Source organism: Colobus angolensis, unplaced genomic scaffold (assembly GCF_000951035.1).
Source record: "Colobus angolensis palliatus isolate OR3802 unplaced genomic scaffold, Cang.pa_1.0 Scaffold174, whole genome shotgun sequence".
In the NCBI taxonomy this organism is placed as follows: domain Eukaryota; kingdom Metazoa; phylum Chordata; class Mammalia; order Primates; family Cercopithecidae; genus Colobus; species Colobus angolensis.
Genome location: NW_012114866.1, coordinates 2,058,672 through 2,084,484, shown reverse-complemented (window position 1 = coordinate 2,084,484; position 25,813 = coordinate 2,058,672). Strand labels below are relative to the sequence as shown.

General features: G+C 37.7%; 1 protein-coding gene across 1 annotated transcript in view; it reads right to left on the bottom strand.

The window, feature by feature from the left end:
* Positions 1-1,479: 1,479 nt before the first annotated feature.
* The window catches only part of RAB38 (RAB38, member RAS oncogene family), a 64,841-nt gene continuing 40,507 nt past the window's right edge, over positions 1,480-25,813 (bottom strand). Inside the window, exon 3 of the mRNA XM_011938483.1 lies at positions 1,480-2,361. Within this exon, the coding sequence (XP_011793873.1) occupies positions 2,209-2,361 (153 nt within the window). The 3' untranslated portion in view covers positions 1,480-2,208. The remainder of the gene's footprint in view (positions 2,362-25,813) is intronic.

Below are 25,813 nucleotides of genomic sequence, written 5' to 3'. Positions count from 1 at the left end.
AACAGTCACTACGGAGTTTCTCATTGATGCTGGCATCCCTCTTTTGGGAACACTTCTTGCTTTAGTAAAGTGATTATCTTCTAGGCTCTCCTGGAGAACATAATGAGCTGGCAGGTTCTCTGGCCTTTCAAAATAAGTACATTCTAACATTCCCACTTCTATGAGACCCTGGATCTCTTCTCCAGTATTTTGGCAATGTAGTTCTGGCATGTCCACAACATTTACTTCAGGCCAGCATCATTTATAAGCTTCAAGGAGCCAAGCCATTCCAATAGCATATTAGAATCACCACCAGGTAGACTTGCCAGAATGTTAAAAATTAGCTCATGAAAGTGTGCCCTCGTGTAAGTAGAGTATCTATTATCTGACTTTATCTCTATGATCCAATATTTCAGTATCTCAAGACCAGTTTTTTGGGATGTTCTCTAGATTACTACCAATATTTACTAGCCAGATTCTGTAGTTCATTTGATGAATAATCCATTTCATCTTGCAACACAGATCATACTTTTCCACTCAGATCATGTTGAGACTTGGCCCTAGTTATCTGTCTAGAAGCAGTGAGGGGAAATGGGGGCAGAATTTAATATGGGCAAGCCTCACCTTAAAACTTCCTACTGAGGCAGGGCTTTTATGTAGCAATTAATTCTTCTCCCACTGGAAAGAGTAAAAGGCCTCTTTTTCTAGGCCAGAGTTTCCAAAGAATTTGGGGGTTCAAGACTCTTAAGGATATGTACCCACATAGCTCATCCTCTATCTCAGAATCCTGCAGAGTTGTAAAAGAGGCCAAGCTGACAGGGCTACCACATTTCCTCCACTAAAGTCAAGACCCTTATAGGAAAATAGCAGGATCCTGAGAAACCTTGTCTTTACTAAAAGTACAAAAATTAGCTGGGTGTGGTGGCACACGCCTGTAGTCCCAGCTACTGGGGAGGCTGAGGCAGGAGAAGCACTTGAACCCAGGAGGTCGAAGTTGCCGTGAGCTGAGATCGCGCCACTGCACTCCAACCTGGTGACACAGCAAGACTCCGTCTCAAAAACAAAAAGAAATGATTCCTGTGAGTGTATTACAAATATTGATATAAAATAATGACATTAAAAAATAATAGATACCTGCACATATTAGCACCACAGCCACTGTGTAAAGCAAGGTGTCATAATCCATGTTTTATTGTTTCTTTTTATGTTTATTGATCTGGCACCTTTCTTAATCAGAATCTATGAGGACATATTCCTCTGATTAACTAAAAATATGTATATGCACTGTATACTCTCTGGCCCAAATGTCAATATGTACAGTAAATGCAGATGGCATAGATGGCATAGACTCATCCCAGTTTTAATAGTGCCCAGCAGTTTCTTTAAGTATACATTTCTCATCTCCTTCTTGAAATAAAATTTTAGAAATGGATCTTGAAAACTCTGTTTACTTTGTCAAAAAAATCCCTTCACAATACTAAGAAACTTAAAGCACTTTCATAAATAGGGAAACAGCATCTTTTTACGTTTTATTGTTCACCTGCGAAAATACATATAATATATATTATATGTATAGAGGAGCCCCACAGCTTGAGTCAGAGAAAGCTAACAGAAAGGCACATATGAAAGCAAGTCTTTTCATACAATATTCAGTTAAGCCAACATTCAGGCCACGGCAAGAGACAATTAGGACAAGGAAAATATAGCACGCCTGTGTTCATGACTCCAAAGAGCTAATTCAGAGGCAACTCTCAGGTCTGCCGAGAATGGAAGTCATCTTGGGAGAAAATATCACATCTACTTAATAGGCCTGTCAGACCATCAGAGAATATATTGAAATCTGGACAGAGACACCAGGGCAAGTTAAGCCAATGCTTAACTTGACAGCTAGTTTATTCTTCTCCCCTTTTATTTTAAGACCTGAGGCCTTTGCTGATTAAAAGAAGCAAATAACAGGGCTGACGTGGCCCTGCAGAATTTTGGTCAGCTACACAACGGAAGTTTGTAACAGACTAAATATTTTCAAAAGCTTGTAAACACTGTGATGATGGTGAGGAAAGCATAGAAAGAACATTTGCTATTTCTCTCTCATTGAAAAAATAGAGGCATAGATCTTTGGCTTGCCACATGTGGTATCTCTATCCTGACATTTACCCAAAATGGTAAAAATAGAGGCACAATTCATGGAATGATGAGGTCATTCCTATCAGACACCAGCAAAGGTGCCTACTAGGATTTAGCACAGCCAGAGCAGCTGGCAATTTTGGTTGATGTGAGATGGGGCTTCACGACGTCCGGCTCAATAGACTCCATTAGGTCACACTCATTTGCAAGTATGTGTTTCACCAGGCATCTGGAGGCTTCATCAATGTTTATATTTTCCTATGAGGGAAAAAATAAAACAGCTTTTCTTATTCAATACTCTGAAATAATGCTAGAACAGAGACTTATATGTGACAATTCATTTAAATATTCTTTCCTATATGCTACATATGCATCCCCCTCCTGTTCCCCTCACTCTTATTTGTTCCTTCAAAGAACTTTACTGTTCAGTTCCTCACAAAAGAAGTATTTATTTTGCTGTGTCATATAGGAGGAATGGTGTTTGGTGAATTTACTTAGTAGGTTAAATTTCAGTTAGAGGGCAATTTTCATATTTTCACATTTTCACACACTCAAACTATAATAATATTGTGGAAGAAACATAAACCTTTAATCTGAATTAGATTTATAATTGCCCTCTGCCACATACTATTTTTGTGACCTTGATATAAAATAAGAATGATAAGACATATTTTATAGTATTCATTAATGGTTCGACAGATATTTCTGGGTCTCTGTCCTCTAGTTAAATGGGGAAAGTACACTGTTCTGACCTCTTTGAACTTAGCCATGGACATGTGACTTGTTGGGCATCAAAATGTGAGAAGTAACGTGTGTCACTTTCATATAGGAGCAATAAGAGCCAGTGCTCAATTTCCTATGTTTTTTCTCTCTCTTTCTTCCTGTGGAAGCATAGCAATGGAAACTCTTTTGGATAAGGTCTGTGAGTGAGATCAAGTAGAGGCAAGTATCCCAATCAGTCCATGCTGTGTAGTGTGCATGAGAATGATGATCTTGCTATTTTAACCTACTGAGATTTGGGGTTATTACCCCAAATAAACCATGGCATTATCTAGACATTCCAGATGGATATAACTCTTCAAAGAAAAAAGTAAAATTGGAAATATAAGTTTAGGTTCAAAAATGAAATATACTTGAATTTGGAAAAAATATGGAGCAAACCATTTGAATCTAAAATATGTCAGTAGTATAAGTTAAACTGTTTTGTTTTCCTCCTGGTCAGAAACCTGAGAAATACAGAATATATACTACCAGTGTACTAAAATAAATATCTCTGCTTAGGTAAAAAGTAGTTAAAGATCTCCAGTAAAGTTAAATTTGATTGTTTTTAATCCTAATTTGTAGAACTTCTCTGATGTATTTCTTCATATTTAATGTAAAGAGACAAGGCTTTCTCATTGTTAAAATGTTTTACTACAGAACCTTGTTGTCCAGTCTGATGTGGAAGTACTTATCCCTGATTTTTGCATGTATGTCAAAGTTGTTGATATATTTTGAGATCACTGAATGAAGTCATATTACTTGGAAAATATAAGAAGATGTGTTGGCTTTCATATGACATCCACGACTAATGACCTTAGCTGTAAATGTTCATTAGCGGGTTCCCCATCCTTCAAGCCCAAAACTGAGTTCACCAGCTATGAAAGCTTAAGGTAACTTTGGAGTTCCAGACAAATAGCCTGATTATTTATCTCACCTGTAGAGAGCCTTAAAAAAAATGTTTCCCAGGGTTTCTAAATCCAAAACACAAGGTAAAGGCATGGTTGCTTTTTTGCTTATTATATTATTGTTGTTGCTTTTTACCAGACCAGTCTTCCTTTCTCTAAGCCTCCCTTTCCCCAACTATAAAATGGTCTTGATGATATCACTTACCTAATAAAAATTTGCTTCCCTTGACAGAGTGTAGCAGACATTATTGCTTTCACAATGTGAACTTGCTAGGGACTCCAATAGTAAATAAGTAATCTTATTTAATCCCATTTAAAATCCTTTACGATAAAGATCAATACAGATTAGGTGTTTTGTCTGCATGGATTTTGTTATTATGGTTGGGGTAGTGGTGGGGATGGCATTTCTTTCTTCAGCTCAAGTATCTTCCTCACTCTATGAAATCCAGTCCTTAGAGAATGGCAATGCTTCTGCCCCATCCCCTGTTGGACAACTTCCTGTGCCTTAAAGTCATAGCCTGTGCTTAGCATGTCTTCTGCCACTCTTCCTCTTCCTAGTGTCATGTCCAAGGGTCACACCTGAACTCCCTGTTCCCAGGCAACCAACTGACCTAGGCAGGGCCTTGCTCTTTGGAATGGATCCAGCTCAACACTTTGCTCTGGAACCCTGCCACTTGCTATGTGACTGAGTGGAAACCTGTCCAATGGTCCTTTACTGTCTCCCATTCAGGAAGGTAAAAAGGTCTCCTCACCCAGTCTTCCAGGCCTTGGGTTTAAGGGCCACTACATCTCATTAAAGAAGCCCTATTTGGATGGCTTTAACATACTTGCCTGGCCACTCATAAGCCAAAACTTTGATTCCCATTTGGCTATTGCTTGTGTGTTGGAGAATGAGGCAACAAAATTATATCCCAAATACCAAACATGAGATATTACCATATCTCATGTAAACATTTACAAACAAGAAAGCTTATCTGTAAGGGGTTAAGAGGCTTCCCCAGGATCACACAGCAAGCGGCCTGGGAGGCCAGAGCTTACACTGGGTCTTTCTGACATCAAAGCCCAGCTTTTGCTAAGCTGCATTCCTTTTCCAGATTGTTCAGGAAACCAGGAACAATCACAAGTAAAAGTTCTTTAGTGTTACACCCAGTAAGTGTTAAATAATGCTTCTCTTCCATATGTTATTATAAAAACATGTTTATATGACAGGAAAACAATTTTAAATATCAGAAAGGGCCCTTCTTCATATATGATGAAAGTTAGATTTGCCAGTAGTATTTTTTAAACCTCCACTCATATATTAACATGCCAGTTAAATAGGTTTTCTTTCATTAATGTGCAAATTGACAAAATCTAATGAGGATAAGTCAATGCTAGTGTGGGAAAATCAATGAAAATCCATTATCATTATGAGAAAAAGAACTAAAATCTAAGGTCAAATTAGTGGCAACTTAGCAGGGTCATTTTAGTGAAAATATAAGATAACGCTGTTTAAATTGTGTGTGAGTTTTAATACACTGAGTAAAGTCTAGATGGTATTAGGCCCAGGAGAATGGACCACGAAGGATGGGCGCTAGAGAAAGGAAACAGGCAGAGCCAAGTACTGTCTGCGTATAGACTGCATGTACAAAGAGCAGCAGTTCATGGTGACTGAATCAGGTTCATTCATCCAATTCATAGTATTTAGATTTCCACTAAGTACTAGGCATATAAATATACAGATTATACATCTCATTCCAGATGGAGCTTACCCACTAGCAGGGTTTGTGTAAATAGCAAAAGTATAAAAAGGCTGGAAAGGGCATCAGGGTGCCAGATCACTGGAGAGCCTTGAATACTAAATTTGCAAAGTAGAGCCATTGAGGTTTTTTGTAGGTGAAGCGTCAGTAACCACAATACTATAAAAGTCCATTACTAGACAAGACTCTACCGATCCTTAGCACTTTAATAGCTAACCTATCAGTAACTATTTAGTGAATACCTAATACACATGTACCTAGGTGCTGGCTGTCATGGCATACCTATTTCAGATTAGAAATTTTAAGAGAAAGCCAGGAAGAACCACAAACGCTTTCAACTTTATTTACCACATGCACACTACAAAAAGGCAGGGGGTATAGTGTTTAGAGTACAGGCCTGGGGACAAACTCTTATCTTAGTTCCCCTACTTCCTGGTTGCATGACCTCAGGAAAGTTACTTTAACCACTTTATGCCTCAGTTTCCTCATCTGTAAAAGAGGGAATTAAAAATTTACCTCACAAATGTTTGTAAGTTAATATATATCAACACTTGAAATATGAAATACTTAGAACAGTGAAAGGCATACAGTACACATTCAGTAAATGTTATCTATATATTCTCCTCATACAAGTTAACCAACAGAAGAACACAATGCGTGTGTGTTTTCCATTCCTTCATTTTGCAGGTGAGGACACTGAGCTTCAGAAAGGGAAAGTGATTGGCCCCAAGGCCAGTTGTGAGCTCAGGGAGAAGAATAAATACTAATATTTACCACATGTTTACTACAAAAGGCAAGATGTATACTGTTTAAAGCACTAGCTTGAAGCCAAATCCTTGTCTCAGCTCTCCCCAGATATTTCCCAAAATAAATAAAGGAACAGAATGGGCAGGGCACCTGGTTCCGGCATGCAAGGTAGGAGCATGCAACCAGGAATCAGGTAAGACTGATTTGTATTACTGGCACACTTCGAACCATTTCTGGTCTTTCTGACTTTCTATATACCAGTGAGGTCACAGCCAAAGGGCCTAGGCTAGGAGAAGAAATAACAATATAGAACAAACCTCCCTCTCCCCTTTAACCCAAGGTCAGCATGGATAATCAGGCCCTGCGTGATAGAATTGCAGGTTCAGACCCTTTGGGCAATTAGATTGCAATATAATTGACTGAGCTACTTGGCATCCAAATAGACACAGTGAAGTCCACATTTTCTGGGTAATTGTATGGAAACAGAGTTGCCGGCATTAGTGAAAAACACTACATGGAATTTTTAATTTGCATTCATTATAGGGAATAGTCACAACATTTCCAGGGGCATCTTTTGCTAGAAAGGAAATGTATATACTCTGACTTCCAGGACATGTAAAATTGGAATGGATCTCACTGTGATTTATTTCTATATCTGCAGTATGACAAGATGGTCTGCTGTGCTGTTTTAAGGTAATGCGTGTTCTTCTTTGTGCCACTGCTCAGAATCTTTCATTTATACTGATAAGCAAGTCTCAGAAACAGGCTAAAATTCCTAACAAAGAATTTTATTAAAAACAAATGGAGTTAATTAAGCAGGTGCCTTGTTTATTAAATAATGCTCACATCCAATATTCACAAACATCTATTGGAGAGTTAATGGTCATATTTTAAAGGTAAGGGATCTAGAAAAAAGCTTAAGTAACTTATCCAGAGCAGAACATTATCTTAGCCAATCTGTCATTTCAATCAAGACTATCCCAATTCCAGTTCCCATCCTACTCTCCATACATACATTACAGTGTGGCCTAGGAATAAAATAGATCCTAGAATATTATGTATAAATTATAACTTCTCAATCTTGGCTGTATATTCATATCCCTTGTAGAGTTAAAACAAATATGTTACCAGGGCCCTCATTCCAGACATTGATCTAATTGGTCTGACATGGAGCCCCAGCATGAGCATTAAAAAAAAAAAAAAAAATTCCCAGTTAGGCACTGTGATGGGATCCATACTCCTAACCTCTGCCTCACACAATATTCTCATATAACAAATCTGCACATGTACCCCTGTATCTAAAAGTTGAAATTTAAACACATTTAATTTAAAAAATACAGTTGTTCATAATTTTTTAAAAAGATTCTCCACTTAAAAATGTGCAGCCAATTTTGAGACACACTCATATAATTAAGAATGTCTTTAAAGACACTGTCCTTTTTATTCCAGTTGTAAACTTTCTGGAAATATAATTTAATATAATCACTCTAAGCCACAGTGATTTTGATCTTTCAGTGGAGGAAGGCACATAAACTAACCATCAGAGGTCCTGGGTACTTGTCAGTTTTTTAATTAGCTCTTCACAACATCTGTCTTGTGGCAAAGTATTTAATATTTGGCCCCCGGCACCAGAGAGCCAAAAACAAAAAGAAAACCCTAGCAGAAAATTTTCACATCTGCCTAGTTAGAAGCTGGCAAAGAATTCATCCTCCCATAATCTTTCCAAATACATCAACCTCAAACAAAACACCAACTGTACCCGAGACTCCAAGGTTAGGGCACTAAATTCCTCAGCCCTGTGAAATTTTAATTAGAGCAGATGGCCTGCTGGATAATAACACCACCACCGTAAAAAGTATTACACAAAAGAGGGGTTTAAAAATCCTTTCTCTGAGAAGATATAGCACTTGTTTATTGAGCACATAAGTGGCAAAGATTTTGCTAGCTTTCTATTAATCGTCATTAATACCTAACATGGGTGCTAGTCTAGTGGACACCTGTATTTTTGTCTGTTAAGCACTTCTGTTCTCCCTCGTCCCTCATATCAACCTCCCATTTCCTTTGGGTACCTGCTTTCCCCCACTGCAATCACGAGCTTCTACTGGGACTCCCCTAAACTGACCTTATGTTTCAGACACTATTTTCAGAATACGGCATTTCACTTAATCACCACAATAACTCTGAGGTGGGAGCTCCGCTCTCCTTTAACAGATGACAAAAGTGAAGTCCAGAGACGCTAAATGATGTGTGCAAGGTCTCAGGGATAGGAAAGGTCAGAACCTGGCTTCTGCCTGCATTTTCTCTTTATCTTCTCCTTGCTATCTTCTTAGAGTCTATGGCCTACATTGTCTTAGTGCCCAAGCCAATGTTTATTTGAATCCAAAACCCACAGTTTTGCACTTTGCCATGGTATCTCCATGAAGAGAAGGCATACATGGTCAGTGTGACACAGAGAAGCCAGGTCTCAATGATGCCCTGTTGTATGAAAGTTACCAGTTTGGTCTAACAGGCATTGTGAAGGACAGACTGAGCCATATTATCACTTATTTTAACACAGGACAGAGTCACATTATCAGCATGGAGAAATGGGGTATAGAGAAAAATTTACAAAGGCAACTCCAAAGATTGTGTCCCTCTGACAATGTGTCCCTCATCCCCACCATGGCCTTACTTCAGCCTCTGTCCTTTATTCTTTAGGTACCAAAGTGTATTTCAAATTTTTCGTGCCTTCTTTCTGTAGCTCTAGGGCCTTATACCTTCTAGGTCTCCCCACTTACATACCAAGAGACCTCCTTCCCATCATCCTAGCCACCTCTGTTGCCGTTTCAGCCATGAAACATCCCCAAGCTCACAGAGAATCACCAAATGTTAAAGAGGAGGGGAACTTAGGTATCACTAATTCGTCCTGCTTTCTCTGACACATCAGGAAATTAAGGCAAAGAGAGGGAAAGTGATCTGCCTAGCATCACACAGGCTGCTGAACCTCACAGGGAGCATACTATTATAGAATGCACCTCAAAGCTCTGGCTGCCTGCATACCTCCTTGTTTCTGGAAATATCTCTACTGAATAGCCTTTTCTTAGCACTGCGAAATGTTATCTTCAGTATTCCCTGGTACTTCGTACCCACCTCCATTGACACCACTATATCCTAACTGCCTGTTGCCTGTGTCCTTGAAAACAAGGATTATATTTTATTATATTTGTATTCCTAGATCCAAGCACAGTGCCTAATGCATGTGAGGTATCTAAACAATAATATTACCAAAAATAACTGATGCCTATGGATAACTTATTACTAAGTTTTGTACCACAAAACCAGGTGAGGAAACAGAGGTATGGAGAAATTAAATAACTTTCCCAGGGTCACACAGCCAGCAAGTCAAACTTTTGGCACTGGGTTTTGCAGCCCATGTTCAGACACTCATAATTCAAGCCCTGAAAGTTCCACAACTGTCAAATAGCAAAGCCAGACTCAAGAACAGAGCCCCTGCTCTTAACCACTGCTCCCTACAAATGTTTGTTGAAGGAATGAGGACCCAAGTTTTCTAAGTTTTTGACTACTGCTTCTTTCTAAATCGCAAAAGTTATGAACAAACCGTCCACAATGTGTTACATGTGGCCCACAGTTATTAATTGATCCATTTATTTATTTATTTTTATGCATGTCTGTAAATGTGCATTTCTCTTAAGTTCCTGGCCCCTGAAAATAATCTGAGTTCAACATCCTTGCCTTTTCTGTACTAGACCCCAAAACCTTAATACTAGGCAGATACAGTTCTTGAGTCTTTTTGACAGTTTATTATTCCTGAGATACATTTTCCAAATCCAATATATAATGTATGACTTACCACTAATTGCCATTAAGAACCAGGATATTCATAGATATTGCCTCTATTAACATTTTGTTTTTAATTCAGTAAGTTTTTAATTGTTCTCACTGTGAGTCTTTTACTGAAACAGTGCTGGGGTACCCGACAATCAGTCTTGAAAAGAAAGAATAAAGATAAGCATGAAGACTATTGTTTAGCCAGACTTAACAAATCTTATTCATGAAAAACAGCAGCCTTTAGTTCAAATACTTTCTCATTAATCAGCTTGAAACGATAAATGGTCAACCAGATACAAAATATTAATTGTAATAATTGCTAACAATTATCAAACACTTTATTATTGAACACTTAGGCACCATGCCATGTATGTTACATACATAATCTCATTTAACCCTTACTACACCCTGAGAGGTGGATAAACTATTAAATCTGTTTTACAGATGAGGAGACTGAGACACATATAGGATAAACTACTTAGCCATGGTACTTCCTAGACTTACTCAATTCAAAGTGTTATTTATTGAGTACTATCTATGGTAGAAATGACAGAAATTATGTGTTTCACAATTTACTTTTATGACAATTAAATGCTTTTATTCTGGTACCTGTGTGCCAAGACTGAGGAATGAGACTGAAACATCGTTGTCCTAAGAAACAGTAGAATAAAATGGAAAGAGAAAGCATGTTGGAGTCAAGCTTTAAAACTTGGTTTTACCACTTACTGTTAAACAAAGGAGAAGTGAAAAGCCTGAGCCTCTACTCTTTAATTTAAAAATGAGGCCAATCATCACTATATTTCATGAGATTCTTGTTACAGTTAAATGATATACACAGATGAAATACCTAAACATTACATAGTTGGTCCTCCAATGAATACATTCTCCTGTCTCCTCTTCTTCCTTCAGGTCATTCTTCAGTGATCACTTCCCATGGGAAATCTCCCCTGACTCCCCCAGGCTGAGCAGGAATCTCTCTATTCTGGCACTTATCACCGGTCAGTATGTAATGCTTTGTTTGTGTATCCTCTACTGGACTGGGAGCTTCCAGGGGTTTCATTGCCCCATCCTGGTGTCTAGCACAGTGCCTGCAAACAGTAGGCACTCAGAAGACATACAGACTAAGCGAATGACTGATGAATAAATGAATGAACAAGGACTTTGGAAGAGTGACAAGTTCAACTTTCACTGAAAATAATTTTAGATGTGGGTGATTTCTGCAGAAAGTAAAAAAGAAAACATGTTCACAAGAAAATTTACTTTACAGGTCTAGCTGCCTGTCCTTATTTTGCTTTCTACTTATTATTTGATACCATTCTTTTAGGTGAAATGAAAGGAAGACTGAATAAACCAGTTTATAAAAGTTGAGCTGAACTACTGTAGGCTTTGCAGGAAAGCAGACATAGGTTGGAGTCTTAATTTTGTTCTTTTAAAAATGTTCTTTATATTCTGTTGCTCCACAAGTCATTTCAGTGCTATTTAATAACTAAATGTACTTAGGCAAAATATTTAATTTTCTTTGGCCTTACCTATAAGGCAGAGATAATACCCATATGGAAGAATTATGAGAATTAGGAATATTTTACTAGGGGCAAAGGTAGAAGTTGAGTAATATTATGTATTTTTGTGACTACATAGTACATATAATTATTTTAACATCATCTTCCTCTCTTAAGAACTTTTATGGATAAGAGCCAATTCTAGCTTAAAAAATTCATTTCTCTCTCAAACTAGACAGTTAATTTTTTTCTTATATATGATTCTTATGCCCTAGTCCTTAACTCTTTAGTAGATAGTTTGAAGCTCTTGCTTCTCCAGATAGCATAAATGAAACTATTTCTGCCAGCATTGTTAGAATAATGTTACCTTGGGTGAAAACAAACAGGAAGAATAACTATGTGTAAAAATGGATGTGTTGGTAAAGCTAAAGAAATTAATATTTTAATCACTTTTTGTATTTGGAGTGTCAATGATACCAGCTAACTACCAAAATGCTGGCCTCAACCATAGAACCTGTTGACCCAACCCTCACAAATTCCTGATGTCTAACTCCTAAATTCCATAGTCAGATAACAACTCACTCTTAGCCTGGGTAACCTCCCTGAGGCAGCACTTAGAATATGTTATATAATTTTCTACTTTCAGATATGGAATAAAACATTATTTTTTCTTCATTCCACAAACTTGTAATTGAAAATTAAAAAGAGGAGATATATCAATTTGAAGCTCTTATGTAATAGTTGAAATATCATGTAACTAGATGAAATAATTTATTATTCAGCAAATGATCATTGAGCATATTTCATGGACCAGGCACTATTCATCATAGGCTTTACACTCCATGCTTTAATTTGCTATGCAGTCAGCTATGTGATTGTCTTGTTAGTCCAGGGCTCTTCAACTTCTGCTTAGAGATGATGATGGACATGACATGCTCTCTTCACACAGTCACTGTAACATTTTACCCCAGTTCATGTCCTGTGTAGTCTTCTCTCTGATCACATGCCTTTAGTTTCTTCTCTCTCATTGCAATCATCCTCCATATTCCTTCCAGATTGTCTCTTAACTACTCCTATTAAAGTGTAAGTGTAATTACATTCATACTTCATCCAAAAAATACCTTGTGGGCTCACATTACCTACTCAGAATAAGTTCAGACCACAAAACTGACGCCCAACCAACATGGCTACAACTGAACTCCCCTGTTTCATCTCTACTAGATTGCAACTGAACTAGACCATAAACCCTTCCCTCAATGTGTTCTTTGCTTGAGTTAGTCTTATTCCCATCTCTATCTGTAGATCTCCTGCCCCTCCAGAACAAACATAACTTTTTTGGAAGTATTTAGCTGCCAACATCTAACTGACATTCTGCTTTGAATTTCTAGATGAAGTTCATTACATCCTCTAGCTTCAGAATTGTCTGGTATCTTGAATTTTTATTATTTGTCTCTATTTATTTAATGTGAAGGGAAAAGGTGCCATAGAAAGACTCAGAACTTCGTATAAGGAGTAAGGAAAGGATCCAGTTTCAGCTTTCTACTTATGGCTAGCCAGTTTTCCCAGCACCATTTATTACATAGGGAATCCTTTCCCCATTTCTTGTTTCTCTCAGGTTTGTCAAAGATCAGATGGCTGTAGATGTGTGGTATTATTTCTGAGGACTCTGTTCTGTTCCATTGGTCTATATCTCTGTTTTGGTACCAGTACCATGCTGTTTTGGTTACTGTAGCCTTGTAGTATAGTTTGAAGTCAGGTAGCGTGACGCCTCCAGCTTTGTCCTTTTGACTTAGGATTGTCTTGGCAATGCGGGCTCTTTTTTGGTTCCATATGAACTTTAAAGGAGTTTTTTCCAATTCTGTGAAGAAACTCATTGGTAGCTTGATGGGGATGGCATTGAATCTATAAATAACCTTGGGCAGTATGGCCATTTTCACGATATTGATTCTTCCTATCCATGAGCATGGTATGTTCTTCCATTTGTTAGTGTCCTCTTTGATTTCACTGAGCAGTGGTTTGTAGTTCTCCTTGAAGAGGTCCTTTACATCCCTTGTAAGTTGGATTCCTAGGTATTTTATTCTCTTTGAAGCAATTGTGAATGGAAGTTCATTCCTGATTTGGCTCTCTGCTTGTCTGTTACTGGTGTATAAGAATGCTTGTGATTTTTGCACATTAATTTTGTATCCTGAGAGTTTGCTGAAGTTGCTTATCAGCTTGAGGAGATTTTGGGCTGAGACGATGGGGTTTTCTAAATATACAATCATGTCATCTGCAAACAGGGACAATTTGACTTCTTCTTTTCCTAACTGAATACCCTTGATTTCTTTCTCTTGCCTGATTGCCCTAGCCAGAACTTCCAACACTATGTTGAATAGGAGTGGTGAGAGAGGGCATCCCTGTCTTGTGCCAGTTTTCAAAGGGAATTTTTCCAGATGGATTAGAGACTTAAATGTTAGACCTAATACCATAAAAACCCTAGAAGAAAATCTACGTAGTACCATTCAGGACATAGGCATGGGCAAGGACTTCATGTCTAAAACACCAAAAGCAACGGCAGCAAAAGCCAAAATTGACAAATGGGATCTAATTAAACTAAAGAGCTTCTGCACAGCAAAAGAAACTACCATCAGAGTGAACAGGCAACCTACAGAATGGGAGAACATTTTTGCAATCTACTCATCTGACAAAGGGCTAATATCCAGAATCTACAAAGAACTCAAACAAATTTACAAGAAAAAAACAAACAACCCCATCAAAAAGTGGGGAAAGGATATGAACAGACATTTCTCAAAAGAAGACATTCATACAGCCAACAGACACATGAAAAAATGCTCATCATCACTCGCCATCAAAGAAATGCAAATCAAAACCACAATGAGATACCATCTCACACCAGTTAGAATGGCAATCATTAAAAAATCAGGAAACAACAGGTGTTGGAGAGGATGTGGAGAAATAGGAACACTTTTACACTGTTGGTGGGATTGTAAACTAGTTCAACCATTATGGAAAACAGTATGGCAATTCCTCAAGGATCTAGAACTAGATGTACCATATGACCCAGCCATCCCACTACTGGGTATATACCCAAAGGATTATAAATTATTCTACTACAAAGACACATGCACACGTATGTTTACTGTGGCACTATTCACAATAGCAAAGACTTGGAATCAACCCAAATGTCCATCTGTGACAGACTGGATTAAGAAAATGTGGCACATATACACCATGGAATACTATGCAGCCATAAAAAAGGATGAGTTTGCGTCCTTTGTAGGGACATGGATGCAGCTGGAAACCATCATTCTTAGCAAACTATCACAAGAAGAGAAAACCAAACACCGCATGTTCTCACTCATAGGTGGGAACTGAACAATGAGTTCACTTGGACTCGGGAAGGGGAACATCACACACTGGGGCCTATCATGGGGAGGGGGGAGGGGGGAGGGATTGCATTGGGGAGTTATACCTGATATAAATGATGAATTGATGGGTGCTGATGAGTTGATGGGTGCAGCACACCAACATGGCAGAAGTATACATATGTAACAAACCTGCACGTTATGCACATGTACCCTAGAACCAAAGTATATTAAAAAAAAAAAAAAAAAGAAAGACTCAGAACTATCTTAGCTCTGCCAATTGCCACTCCTGTAACCTCCAGGATGTCACCATAACCTCTCTCTCAGCCAGTTTCTTTATCTATAATCTATGATGAAAATAATGCCAACTTCATGAGGTTATTGAGGATGTGTATAAAGTGAGAGGTGATATATGAAAGATCTTAGCAATAGTGCTGGCATGCAACAGGCACTGAAAATGAAACACCTGGAAAACAATACAACACTGCCCAAGTATTATTGTTAAGTCATATATGAGACTGGAGGGGCAAACAAACTTCTTCATTAAAGTGTTTCAAAGTGGGTTCTGATGTTTCATAGGATGCTTTGGGGAAAAAGTCATCTTATGGTTAAATGATTTCAGATGTTAAGTTAAAAATAATACAAAAGTGTTTCTTAATCATAGGATTTCTCAGAGTCTTTTAGAAGATCATGGAATGTGGCCATGTGTTCAATTATTTTATATTAAAAAGAAAAGCAGTTTCTCATTCTGAGTTGGAAGGCATGAGGGGAACTAAAGCACCATAATGAACTGGGAGCAGAGGGGAAAGGTGTGTATGAATTATGTGTGAATGGAAATAAGGCAGATTCAAGTTGGGATGGGAGAATAGACTTTCTGTTTCTCTCTCCCATCTCAAAGAAGGGAACGATTGTGCAGTAGTCATAAAGTTACCTTACTACAGAACTCTTATCTAATAGTATATCTCAGAGGGCTAGCCTTCCTCTTCACACAGTTTGACAACTACTGATCTGGAAATAGTGGTGGTATATGTGGGAGTGGTTGAGGGTAGAGGGGTTTGTGGATAGAGACATTCATTAACCGATTTTGTATTACCCTGTGTGTTTTTTATACCCTCACCTAAGTAGTGCTACCCCCATTTTTACCTTTCTCTATTTTTCCTGAGACTAGCCCAAAATGAAATACATGTGTTTTTTAAAATATGATTTTAACAGAGTAGATGATATAACGCAAAGTTGGAAACAATGGATCTGATTGGTTATGATAAGGTATTATCCTCTCTGACAGACCAATGCTCCCCAATCCAGAACCCCAGCAAGGTAGGGTTAGTTGCATCTCCTAGGTGGCTCCTAATAGTCCCCTATAGTATCTATGGTCACATACATGTACAATTACTTTTTAAAATTTACCTTCTCTCTAGATAATAAACTTCTTGAGAGCAGAAGTGACACACACTTGGAGTGTCTCTCTTGACAGCAGCTATCATAGAGCCTGTTGGCATGTAGTGCTGACAATGTAATTTATGAATGAACTGTTCTGTAAAAGGGAAAGAAAAATGAGCTGATTCAAATTTAAAAAGCACAAAAGAAATTGTGATTTCTCTATGCTGATATCCATTATATTGAATGTCTTTATACTCAGGACAGCTTAGGACAGGGAATTAGGAGACGTGAGTCTTAGGCCTGATGTTGCTACAAACTATCTTGGTCACTATGGGCAGGTTAAGTCCTCTCTCTGGCATCCATTTCACCAGCTGTGAAGGGAGATAATTTATATTCTCCCTTTTTCCAAACAGAATTGAAGGTGACTCCTGAGACTATCTCAAGCTCTTGACTAATGTGGTTAAACTTGTGGGAGAGCTGAGAATAATGCTCCGTTAATGGGAAAGATTTCTCAAATTGAGAGTTTAAATATAAGGTATTTGTTAAGCAATCATTATCTAGAGCAAGTGCACTCCATCAACTTGATTAGCCATAAGTTATTGGTTGCAAAAATCAGAAACCGATTGAATCACCTAGGCCATCTGGAGGGTAGTTCCCAGGAATAACTGAATTGCTGAAAGACTCTGGCTACTCCAGGAACTTTAGAAAATAAAATTAATCTCTCAAATACCATCAGATTACCTTAATTTTTCCTATCCGCCCTCAGGTTTTTACAAATAAAGAAGTTCAGAGCTTCTGGGTTCATATGCTCATAGTTTTGCCATTAAAGAGAAAAGGCTTCCTACCCTCAACTTCAGTTAGAGAAATCTTGAGGAAGGACTCTGATGACTTTAGCTTCAGGCACATGTTCATACTCAAGACTAGAACAATTCCAAGTCCCAGAGACAGTGGTATCACAAGTGGACTCACTTGGATCATGTGGACACTATTGGTCAGTTACAGTGACTTGAGAGACACAGTATGCAGAAGTGGCAACTTCTACTAGGACAACTTGTAGCAGGAGAGATGAGGAATGGTTGGGAGGAGGAGCTCAAACCTGGCATGGCCCAATGATTTTGAATCTGGAAACCCTCAGTTGTATTTACTATATCACTATATGGACAGTTGTATATCTATACCAATGTAGATGTATGCATTTACATTTTAGATAAACATAAGCAATGCATAATTTTAAAAAGGAATAGAAAATATTTTTCCATAAACTTACACATTATCAAACAGATCAATCTAGTGGGACCTGAGTGCCTTAACATATACAGAATAAGTAGACAATTGAGGCTATTATATTGGACATGCAAAAAAGCAAGATAAGGAAAGTAGAGTTGAAACATAAATGACCTGAAGAAAGGCACCTCTCATCAGAAAGGTATAAAGTAGTTGCTCAATAAATTTGAGAGAAAAGAAAAGGAAAAAGAAATAAAGGAAATTTCTTATAGTTTAAGAACTGGCTGGGCGTGGTGGCTCACACCTATAATCCCAACACTTTGGGAGACTGAGGTGGATGGACCACTTGAGGTCAGGAGTTTGAGATCAGCCTGGCCAACATGGTGAAACTCTGTCTCTACTAAAAATACAAAAATTAGCTGGGCATGGTGGCATGCACGTGTAATCCCAGCTATTCAGGAGGCCGAGGCACGAGAACTGCTTGAACCCAGGAGGTGGAGGAATTGCAGTGAGCCGAGATCACACCACTAAACTCCAGTCTGGGTGACAGAGTGAGACTCAATCTCAAAAAAGCAAAAACAAAAACAAAAACAAAAAAGAACTAACCCCAGTTCTGATTTTGTAGTTGTTTTTATAGAATCCACTGATGCAAATAGATTCAAAAGGACAATACCTTTGCCAGAGTAAAGATGTTTTTGCTTCAACTGTGAACTTTAAAAATGTTAATTTTGTTGCTGAGAACTACTTATGATATATTACATGCTTTCTTGCATTATAAAACATTATTCAGAAGACAATATAGCTCTTCTTACACATCCTGGGTACCTTTTATTTTTTTCTCTTTTGCCTCTAGTTGTTATTATGTATATGTAATTATAGGTCTATAACTAATGAGCCAATTCTATAGGCTGACATTTTAAGGACAAATATGGCTTAAAATGAATAAGATGGAGTTATTTTTCATAAACACATACATACATATTTCTTATAGAATGAAACAGAACAAAAATGTTAACAGCTAAATGAATTAGTGGTTTGATTACAAATAATTTTAATCTTATATTTTATAATTGTGATCCTTTTCTAAGTTCTTTATAAAGTGCATATGCAATTCTAACATTCATATTCAAAGGTGTGGAACAAAAAAATAACAGCAATAAATTTTGAACCAAGGATAGCGTAGGAAGTTCTAATATCTTTATTTTGCCTTTGAAGCCCAGAAAATAGGAAAGGAGCGGCACATTTGGAAATATTCCAAAAACTGGAAATAGAAATATCTAACAATGAATGGAAAACTATGTAGGTTATTCTCACAGATGGGAAACAGTCCATAAAATTGAGTGTGGAAAATAAATAAGGACAGGAAGCTCAGAAACGGAAATTCTAACTATACAATCATGAGTAATCCAAGGAAGAAGAAAAAGGAAATACAACTAAAAGAAGCTAGTTTGACTACAGGAACATCTCAGGTAAAATCAAGTTTAAAAATAACATGTACAAAAGACAGAAGGAGAAGGGAAGTGAATGCAGAACAGATTCGAGCAGTGCCTCAACTATCCACATGGGCTCAGGAAATTAAAATGAAGTTTAAGGACAAACTTGAAGATACTAAACGCAGAAAAAGATCGTTTTGGAGTTTATTCAGAGCAAAAGTATTATCACTGAAGAGACGGACTAGCACTACAAGTCTAGAAGACGACACAGAGAATGGAGACCTAAACACAATAAACTAACTTCATTTTCTTCCATAGTAAGGATTTCAGACTGAGCAATCAGGAGACTGCTTTGCACATCTGATCTTTAGTATAACGCCCCTCTTAATGTCCTTGCTGACAAGGTGACTATGGGTTGGTTCCAAAGTAAAATGGCTAGATATGTATGGGCTCAAACTGTGCCTGAAGACTATTAATTACATTAAACAAGAATAGCTTCTCAGGTGGTAGTATAGGGCTCAAACCCCTGTCCAGAAGTATCCTCATTTTTATCAGAAGATTGGATGAAGTCATAAAAGGCATACTTATCAAATTTTTGTTAGACCCAAAGGCAAGAAGTAAAACTGACATGAAGGATGAAATTAGAATTTTAGAATGTTCTCAGAGTGATGACTACTTCAGTTCATTGTTGGTAAGTATAAATTAGTTCGTCATTTTTGAAAATCTATGAAAATATGTGATAAGAACATAAAAATGTCCATTCCCTTTGATCTAGTAAATCTAAGAATAAGCCTTAATAAAATAATATTAAATATATAAAAAAATTTGCATACAAAAATACCGATCATTACATTATTTAAAATAGTAAAAACTAAAAATGTATTATAAGAAAAGGAGGGTTAATGATAGGGGATATTATGAATATCCTTATAATATGGTATTGTTCAGTTATTAAAAATCATATTTACAAATAGTTCACCATAGAAATCCTTATAGTACATTTTTAATGTACTTAATTATATCATGTTGTGTGCAATATGATATTCATTGTCAAGTATGACAATGTGAGCAGTGATTAATCCTGTGTAGGAATTTCTGTGTGATTTTTTTCCCATTATTAATTTCCATTTTTCCTAAACAAAACAAATTTATTTTCTCTACTTTGGCATTTCAATTTTTACCCTGGCTATCAACATGCAATATCTCCTTTTCCTTTTTAACAGAATGCTGATTTTTGCATAGGTAGCTAAAATTTTATTTCTCTGGCTTCCTTGTGCTAATTGCAGTTATGACTAATGAAATGTAAACAAAGTCTACTAAGTGGGGTTTCTGATAAAACTATCAATTTCTGAACTTTAATCTATGGCCATACCACTTTGAATGTGCTTGATCTCATCTGATTTCTAAACTTAAAAAGAGGGGCAGGCAGAGTTAGTTGTTACATGCCTTTTACTCTTAACCTTTCCAGGTTACTTAATCCTGCCTAGAAACTAATACGACAGGCAGAATTCTAATTCTAATGTTCCCAAGATGCCCACCTCCTAGGGTCATGCCCATTGAGTGCAGGTGGAACCTATATGAATAGGACAGCATAGTCAGTCCCTTGATTAGGCTACCTTCCATAAGATTTCATTGTAGCAAACTAGAGACAGATTCGCTATCTAACCTTGAAGAGGTAAGCTGCCATGCTGTAAAAAGGCCACATGGTTAAGAACTCAGATCAGCTTCTAGGAGCTGAGAGCAACCCCCAGGCAACAGCCAGCAAGAAAACAGAAACCTCAGTCCTACAACCACAAGGAACTGAGTTCTGCCACCAACCTGAATGAGCATGGAAGAGGATCCCAAGGTTTAGATGAGAACACAGCTATGGCCAGCATCTTGGTTTTAGCATGATGAGAATCTGAGTAGAGGACCCAACCAACCTGTGCTAGGACTACTGACCCATGGAAACTGTGAAATCATAAATGTGTGTTATTTTAAGCTGCCAAGTTTATGGAAATGTATTAAACAGGAAAAGAAAACAGAAACAAATACCCTCATCTTATAACCATGAGGGAGGAAGTCATGTGCTGAGGCTGGTGATCCAGGAAGTTGAGCCCTTTATGATGTCCTTGAACTGCAGCTCCAGCCCTGGGTACATACCTCAAGACTTGTTTCATGTTATAAATGAGCTCTTCTTTGGTTAAGTCACTCTTTTTAGGGTCTCTTTCAAATGTAGATGAACACAGCTCTAACTGAAATAGATGTTTTACTTTTTTTTTTTTTTTTTGAGACAGAGTTTCACTCTCGTTGGCCAGGCTGGAGTGCAGTGGTACGATCTCAGCTCACCACAACCTCTGCATCCCAGGTTCAAGCGATTCTACTGCCTCAGCCTCACAATTAGCTGGGATTACAGGCATGCACCACCATGCCTGGCTAATTTTTTGTATTTTTAGTAGAGATGGGGTTTCTCCATATTGGTCAGACTGGTCTTAAACTCCCAACCTCAGGTGATCCGCCTGCCTTGCCTCCCAAAGTGCTGGGATTACAGGCATGCACCACCACACCCAGGCTAGATGTTTTACTTTAAGGGTAAAAATAACAGATTAAAAATGAAATTGGAATTGTAGATTGAAACCACAGAATAATATTTAATAGATATTAATAATAAAATTCTACATGTGAGTTCAAGTTAATAGTTTAAATGCACAAGATTTCATTTGACAGCATATTATTTAGAAAAATAAGGGATTTTTAGTTGACCATACGTACAACATGTCTCTAACAGTTTGATACAGCTGTTGAAAATAAATTAATGTAGTGAACTACTGCATACAATAGAAATATTGTGGCCCAGGAAAGGTAGGATAGAGTCCCATTATCCCATGCTCTGTTCAGTCTATATCTAGTATATTGTCAACAGATCTGGCCACTCCACTTAAACTGGCATATGGACAGATTACAGTGTCCAAGTAAGACAACCAGAATGGTAAGGGTTCCCAAAGCCAATTCACTTGAACAACAGCAGGACTTCTTAATAAACAAGTCTTACCAGAGTGAAAAGTCATTCTGTGCCGGGAATTTGTGAAAGCCAAATAAGAAAATAAATGTTGGAAACTTTGAAAATTTGAAAGTTTTATGCGAATGTTATATATCCATTTTGAACATTCTTGGCAAGTAACAATAGCTGACTTTCAATCTAGATGATGAACTCATTTACAAAGTTTCTGAATATTTTGGCCCTTTTGTAGACCTAAAATTTAGGCTTGCTACTATGCTCTTTAAGTCAGATTTAAAAATCTCTAACTACTATAAAATCTGGTCAAAGTTTGCTCCTATTATACCCTAGACACCTCTGACCCATGCTAGACCTCCCAGTGACTTAAAAGAAAATACACTGTTGACAGAATAGAGGGGGATAATCATTTAATAACTTTATTTTCCTACTTTAATTTTCAGACCCACCAACTAGCAGAAACATTGTAAGTGAATGTAAGTTTTGATTATTTAAAGAGAGAACCAATGATGTATAATCTGACTTTTTTCTTGTCCAAAATCTTCCCAGTTTACTACTCAGAAGAATAGCATAGAGAAAAAAAGTGAAAAGTCCGGCTACTCAAAAGTAATCGTATTAGGGCTGTCTACTGAGGAGAGTCCACTGAGTTCTAGTCTTGGCTATTCTGAAAAACGCCTATGCTACCTCTATTACTTCCCCTCTCTGGGGCCTCATTTCTTCATCTAAATGTAGGAATGCCAAGATATTAGTCCTTAGTCGTTTTCTCTTTTCTATCTATACTCATTCCCAAGGTAATCTCATTCCCAAGGGATCTTTATATATTACCTATATATTCACAACAACCAAACATATCTGCAGTCTGGACTCTTATCCTGAACTGCAGAATCAGACATAACTACTTACTTTACATCTGCTCTTACATGTATAGTAATCTTTTAGACTTTAACATACAAAAAAAGGAATCTTGATATCTCTTCCCCATTGATCCCTCTGTATCTCATGACCCCATTCAAAAACTGCCAACTCTATTATTATTATTTATTTTTGAGATAGAGTCTTGCTCTGTCATCTAGGCTGAAGTACAGTGGCACAATCTAGGCTCACTAAAACCTCCCCCTCCTGGGTTCAAGCGATTCTTATGACTCAGCCTCCTGAGTAGCAGGGATTACAGGTGTCTGCCACCATGCCTGGTTAATTTTTTCTACTTTTAGTAGATATGGGGTTTCTCCATGTTGGCCAGGCTGGTTGCAAACTCCTGACCTTAAGTGATCCCCTCACCTCGGCTTCCCAACGTGCTGGGATTACAAGTGTGAGCCACCTCACCTGGCCACCAATTCTATTTTTACAGTTGCTTAGGCCAAAAACTGTTTAGACATCCTTAAATCCTCCCTTTCTGTCATTACCTTTACTTAAATTGCAAGGAAATCCTGTGTCTGATAAACATTCATAAATACAATGTAGAATTTGAGTATTTCTCACTATTCTTTCTTAGATATTGCAATAGCATCCCAGCTGATCTCCTGCTTCCAGCCTTTCTCACTATAATTCAGGTTCAACAAAACCACTGCAATGATTCTTTAGATCAAATCATATCACATCTCTGATCAAACCCAATGGCTTCTTGCACAGAAAATTCTCTCTCACAGAAAAATCCAAAGTTCTTACAATTATCTAAAAACTCAACAGAACAACATCACCTCTCTGACCTCATCTCTATCACTCTGCTATTGTTCACTCTGCTCCATCTTCACTGGCTGCCTTGCTGTTCCAAAAATACAGCTGTCAGTTCCTGCCAGAGTGCCTCTGCTCATGCTATATCCACTTCCTCGATCATTTTCTTTCCGTGAATTTATATGGCTCAATAGTGCTCATCTTTCAAATATTTAACTTAAAAAACAACAACAACAACAACAACACCCCCCTCTTGTGTGTTTTTGTTTTTCCCTCTTGTGACCAGGGAAGGTTTCATCCTTCCCTGGTCGCCTGTCTAAAACTGCTTTCTTCTCTTTGTACCCCTCCCTATATCCTACATTTTACATATGCCACACAAGCTCCCCTGCATTCATGTTCTGCTTAGCACTTATCTCCACCTGACAAACTATATATAATGCTTATTCCCATTTTATAACCTGTCTTTACTCACTATAGTGCAAGTTTCAAGGTGAGAGGGATTTTATCTATTTTGTCCACTGGTATAGCCCTAATGCCTAAAATAGTACCTGTAACATAGAGGTGCTCAATGATTATTTGAAAAATAAATGAATAAATAAAACCATAAAATAAGCACTTAGACTACAGGTTAATTTAAAAAGTGTTCGCCAAATCTAATATTCTTGTGTTTCCATGCAAATGATAGAAGAAGATATATAATGCTACTTTAGGGGTTAAATATGGGTTTCAACTACTGTGGTAATGCTAGATCTCTTTTGACTCTGATAGTTTGCATTTACTGCTCATGACTGTGCTTCTTTACAAAAATCTGAAACACAGAAACTAAACTTATAACCAGATGACATAGAAGGTGATAACAGTCTTCCAAAGAAACTATTCCTTTTTAAAGAGACTCATTCAGGAAGAACAACCAGAATGAGCCTTTTGGGATGGTATTTAAAAATGGGATTTACAACATAATGTTTCAGAAACATATAGTATCCTGGCATCTCAATGCTGTCATTCCTCTTTCATTTTGAGAACCCCAGGAGAAATGAAAGTTAAATAATTTGCCTTACAGCTAATCAACAATTTTTCTTACACTAGAAAATTCAAAGTGTCCGGGAATTATGAAAGTTCTCAAGAGAGAACTTCTTTCCTCTGGAGCAAGCTTTGACAAGCAAAATTATTCTCAAAAAGCGACTCCACTTCATTTAGTTCAAGGAAATGGATTTACAAATCTTAAACATTTGTCATTGGCTTTTCTACATTATCCCTAGGGCTATTCCATCACTATAGGATATCTCTGGACACCACAGGCTAACCCAGCCTTTGAGCACTCCCCTAGCATGTTAGGTCCACAGACAGGCTACAGAGGAGTTGCTGCTGCTCCTCACTTTTGTTTAATGCGATATTGATTTTCCCCCAATCTCAGCAGGATTTCTCAAGAAATCAATACCTCGGTAGCAGTGAAGTAGATGGAGATGAAACAGAAGGCCTTGGGAGGGTAGGACTGTCATCCACAAATCTAAAGGTGCTTCAAATGTGGCAAACAAGACACATCAAAGGCGGCAAAGGACCACAAAACAAACGTCAGACAAAATCAATACTAAAAAGTAAAGTAACAGAGAAGGAGAGGGCAAACATGTCTTAGTAACATAACCCTTTCTAAAACAAGGAAGCCACTCTGCCCAGGGTTGAAGATCAAGAAAGTTAACATTGGCTCTGACAGAAGAGACAATGCCTTTGTCTACTGGTTTCTTTTAGAAGTAGAAAGCTGGAACGAATGAGAACATGAGCACCAGCATTCAAAAGATTTGCACATTTTTAGAAATCTAAAAGTAATAGAGAAGTAATAATAGGTTTAACAGGGTGTAGATAGCATGGTCTAAAGGGTGTGTAGAGGCAGATATTGAAAATAGTAGGACTAATTAATTACCTCAAAATCCAAGAACCTCAACACTTACATAGTAATTGTAGTTGAAATCAGGGAGACTGGTTGAAAGTCCAAATGGGGACATCAACCCTGTCCCTTCTCCATTCTTCCATATAGGATACCAGCAGTCAGACATTTACACTGCAAGTCAAATTCTGGTTTATCTTCTGAATAAACTAAAGAAAGGAGACTTGAGACTCAAGAGATGCCAACTAGCATGCCCCTGTAGGTGGTATGGAGATGGAAA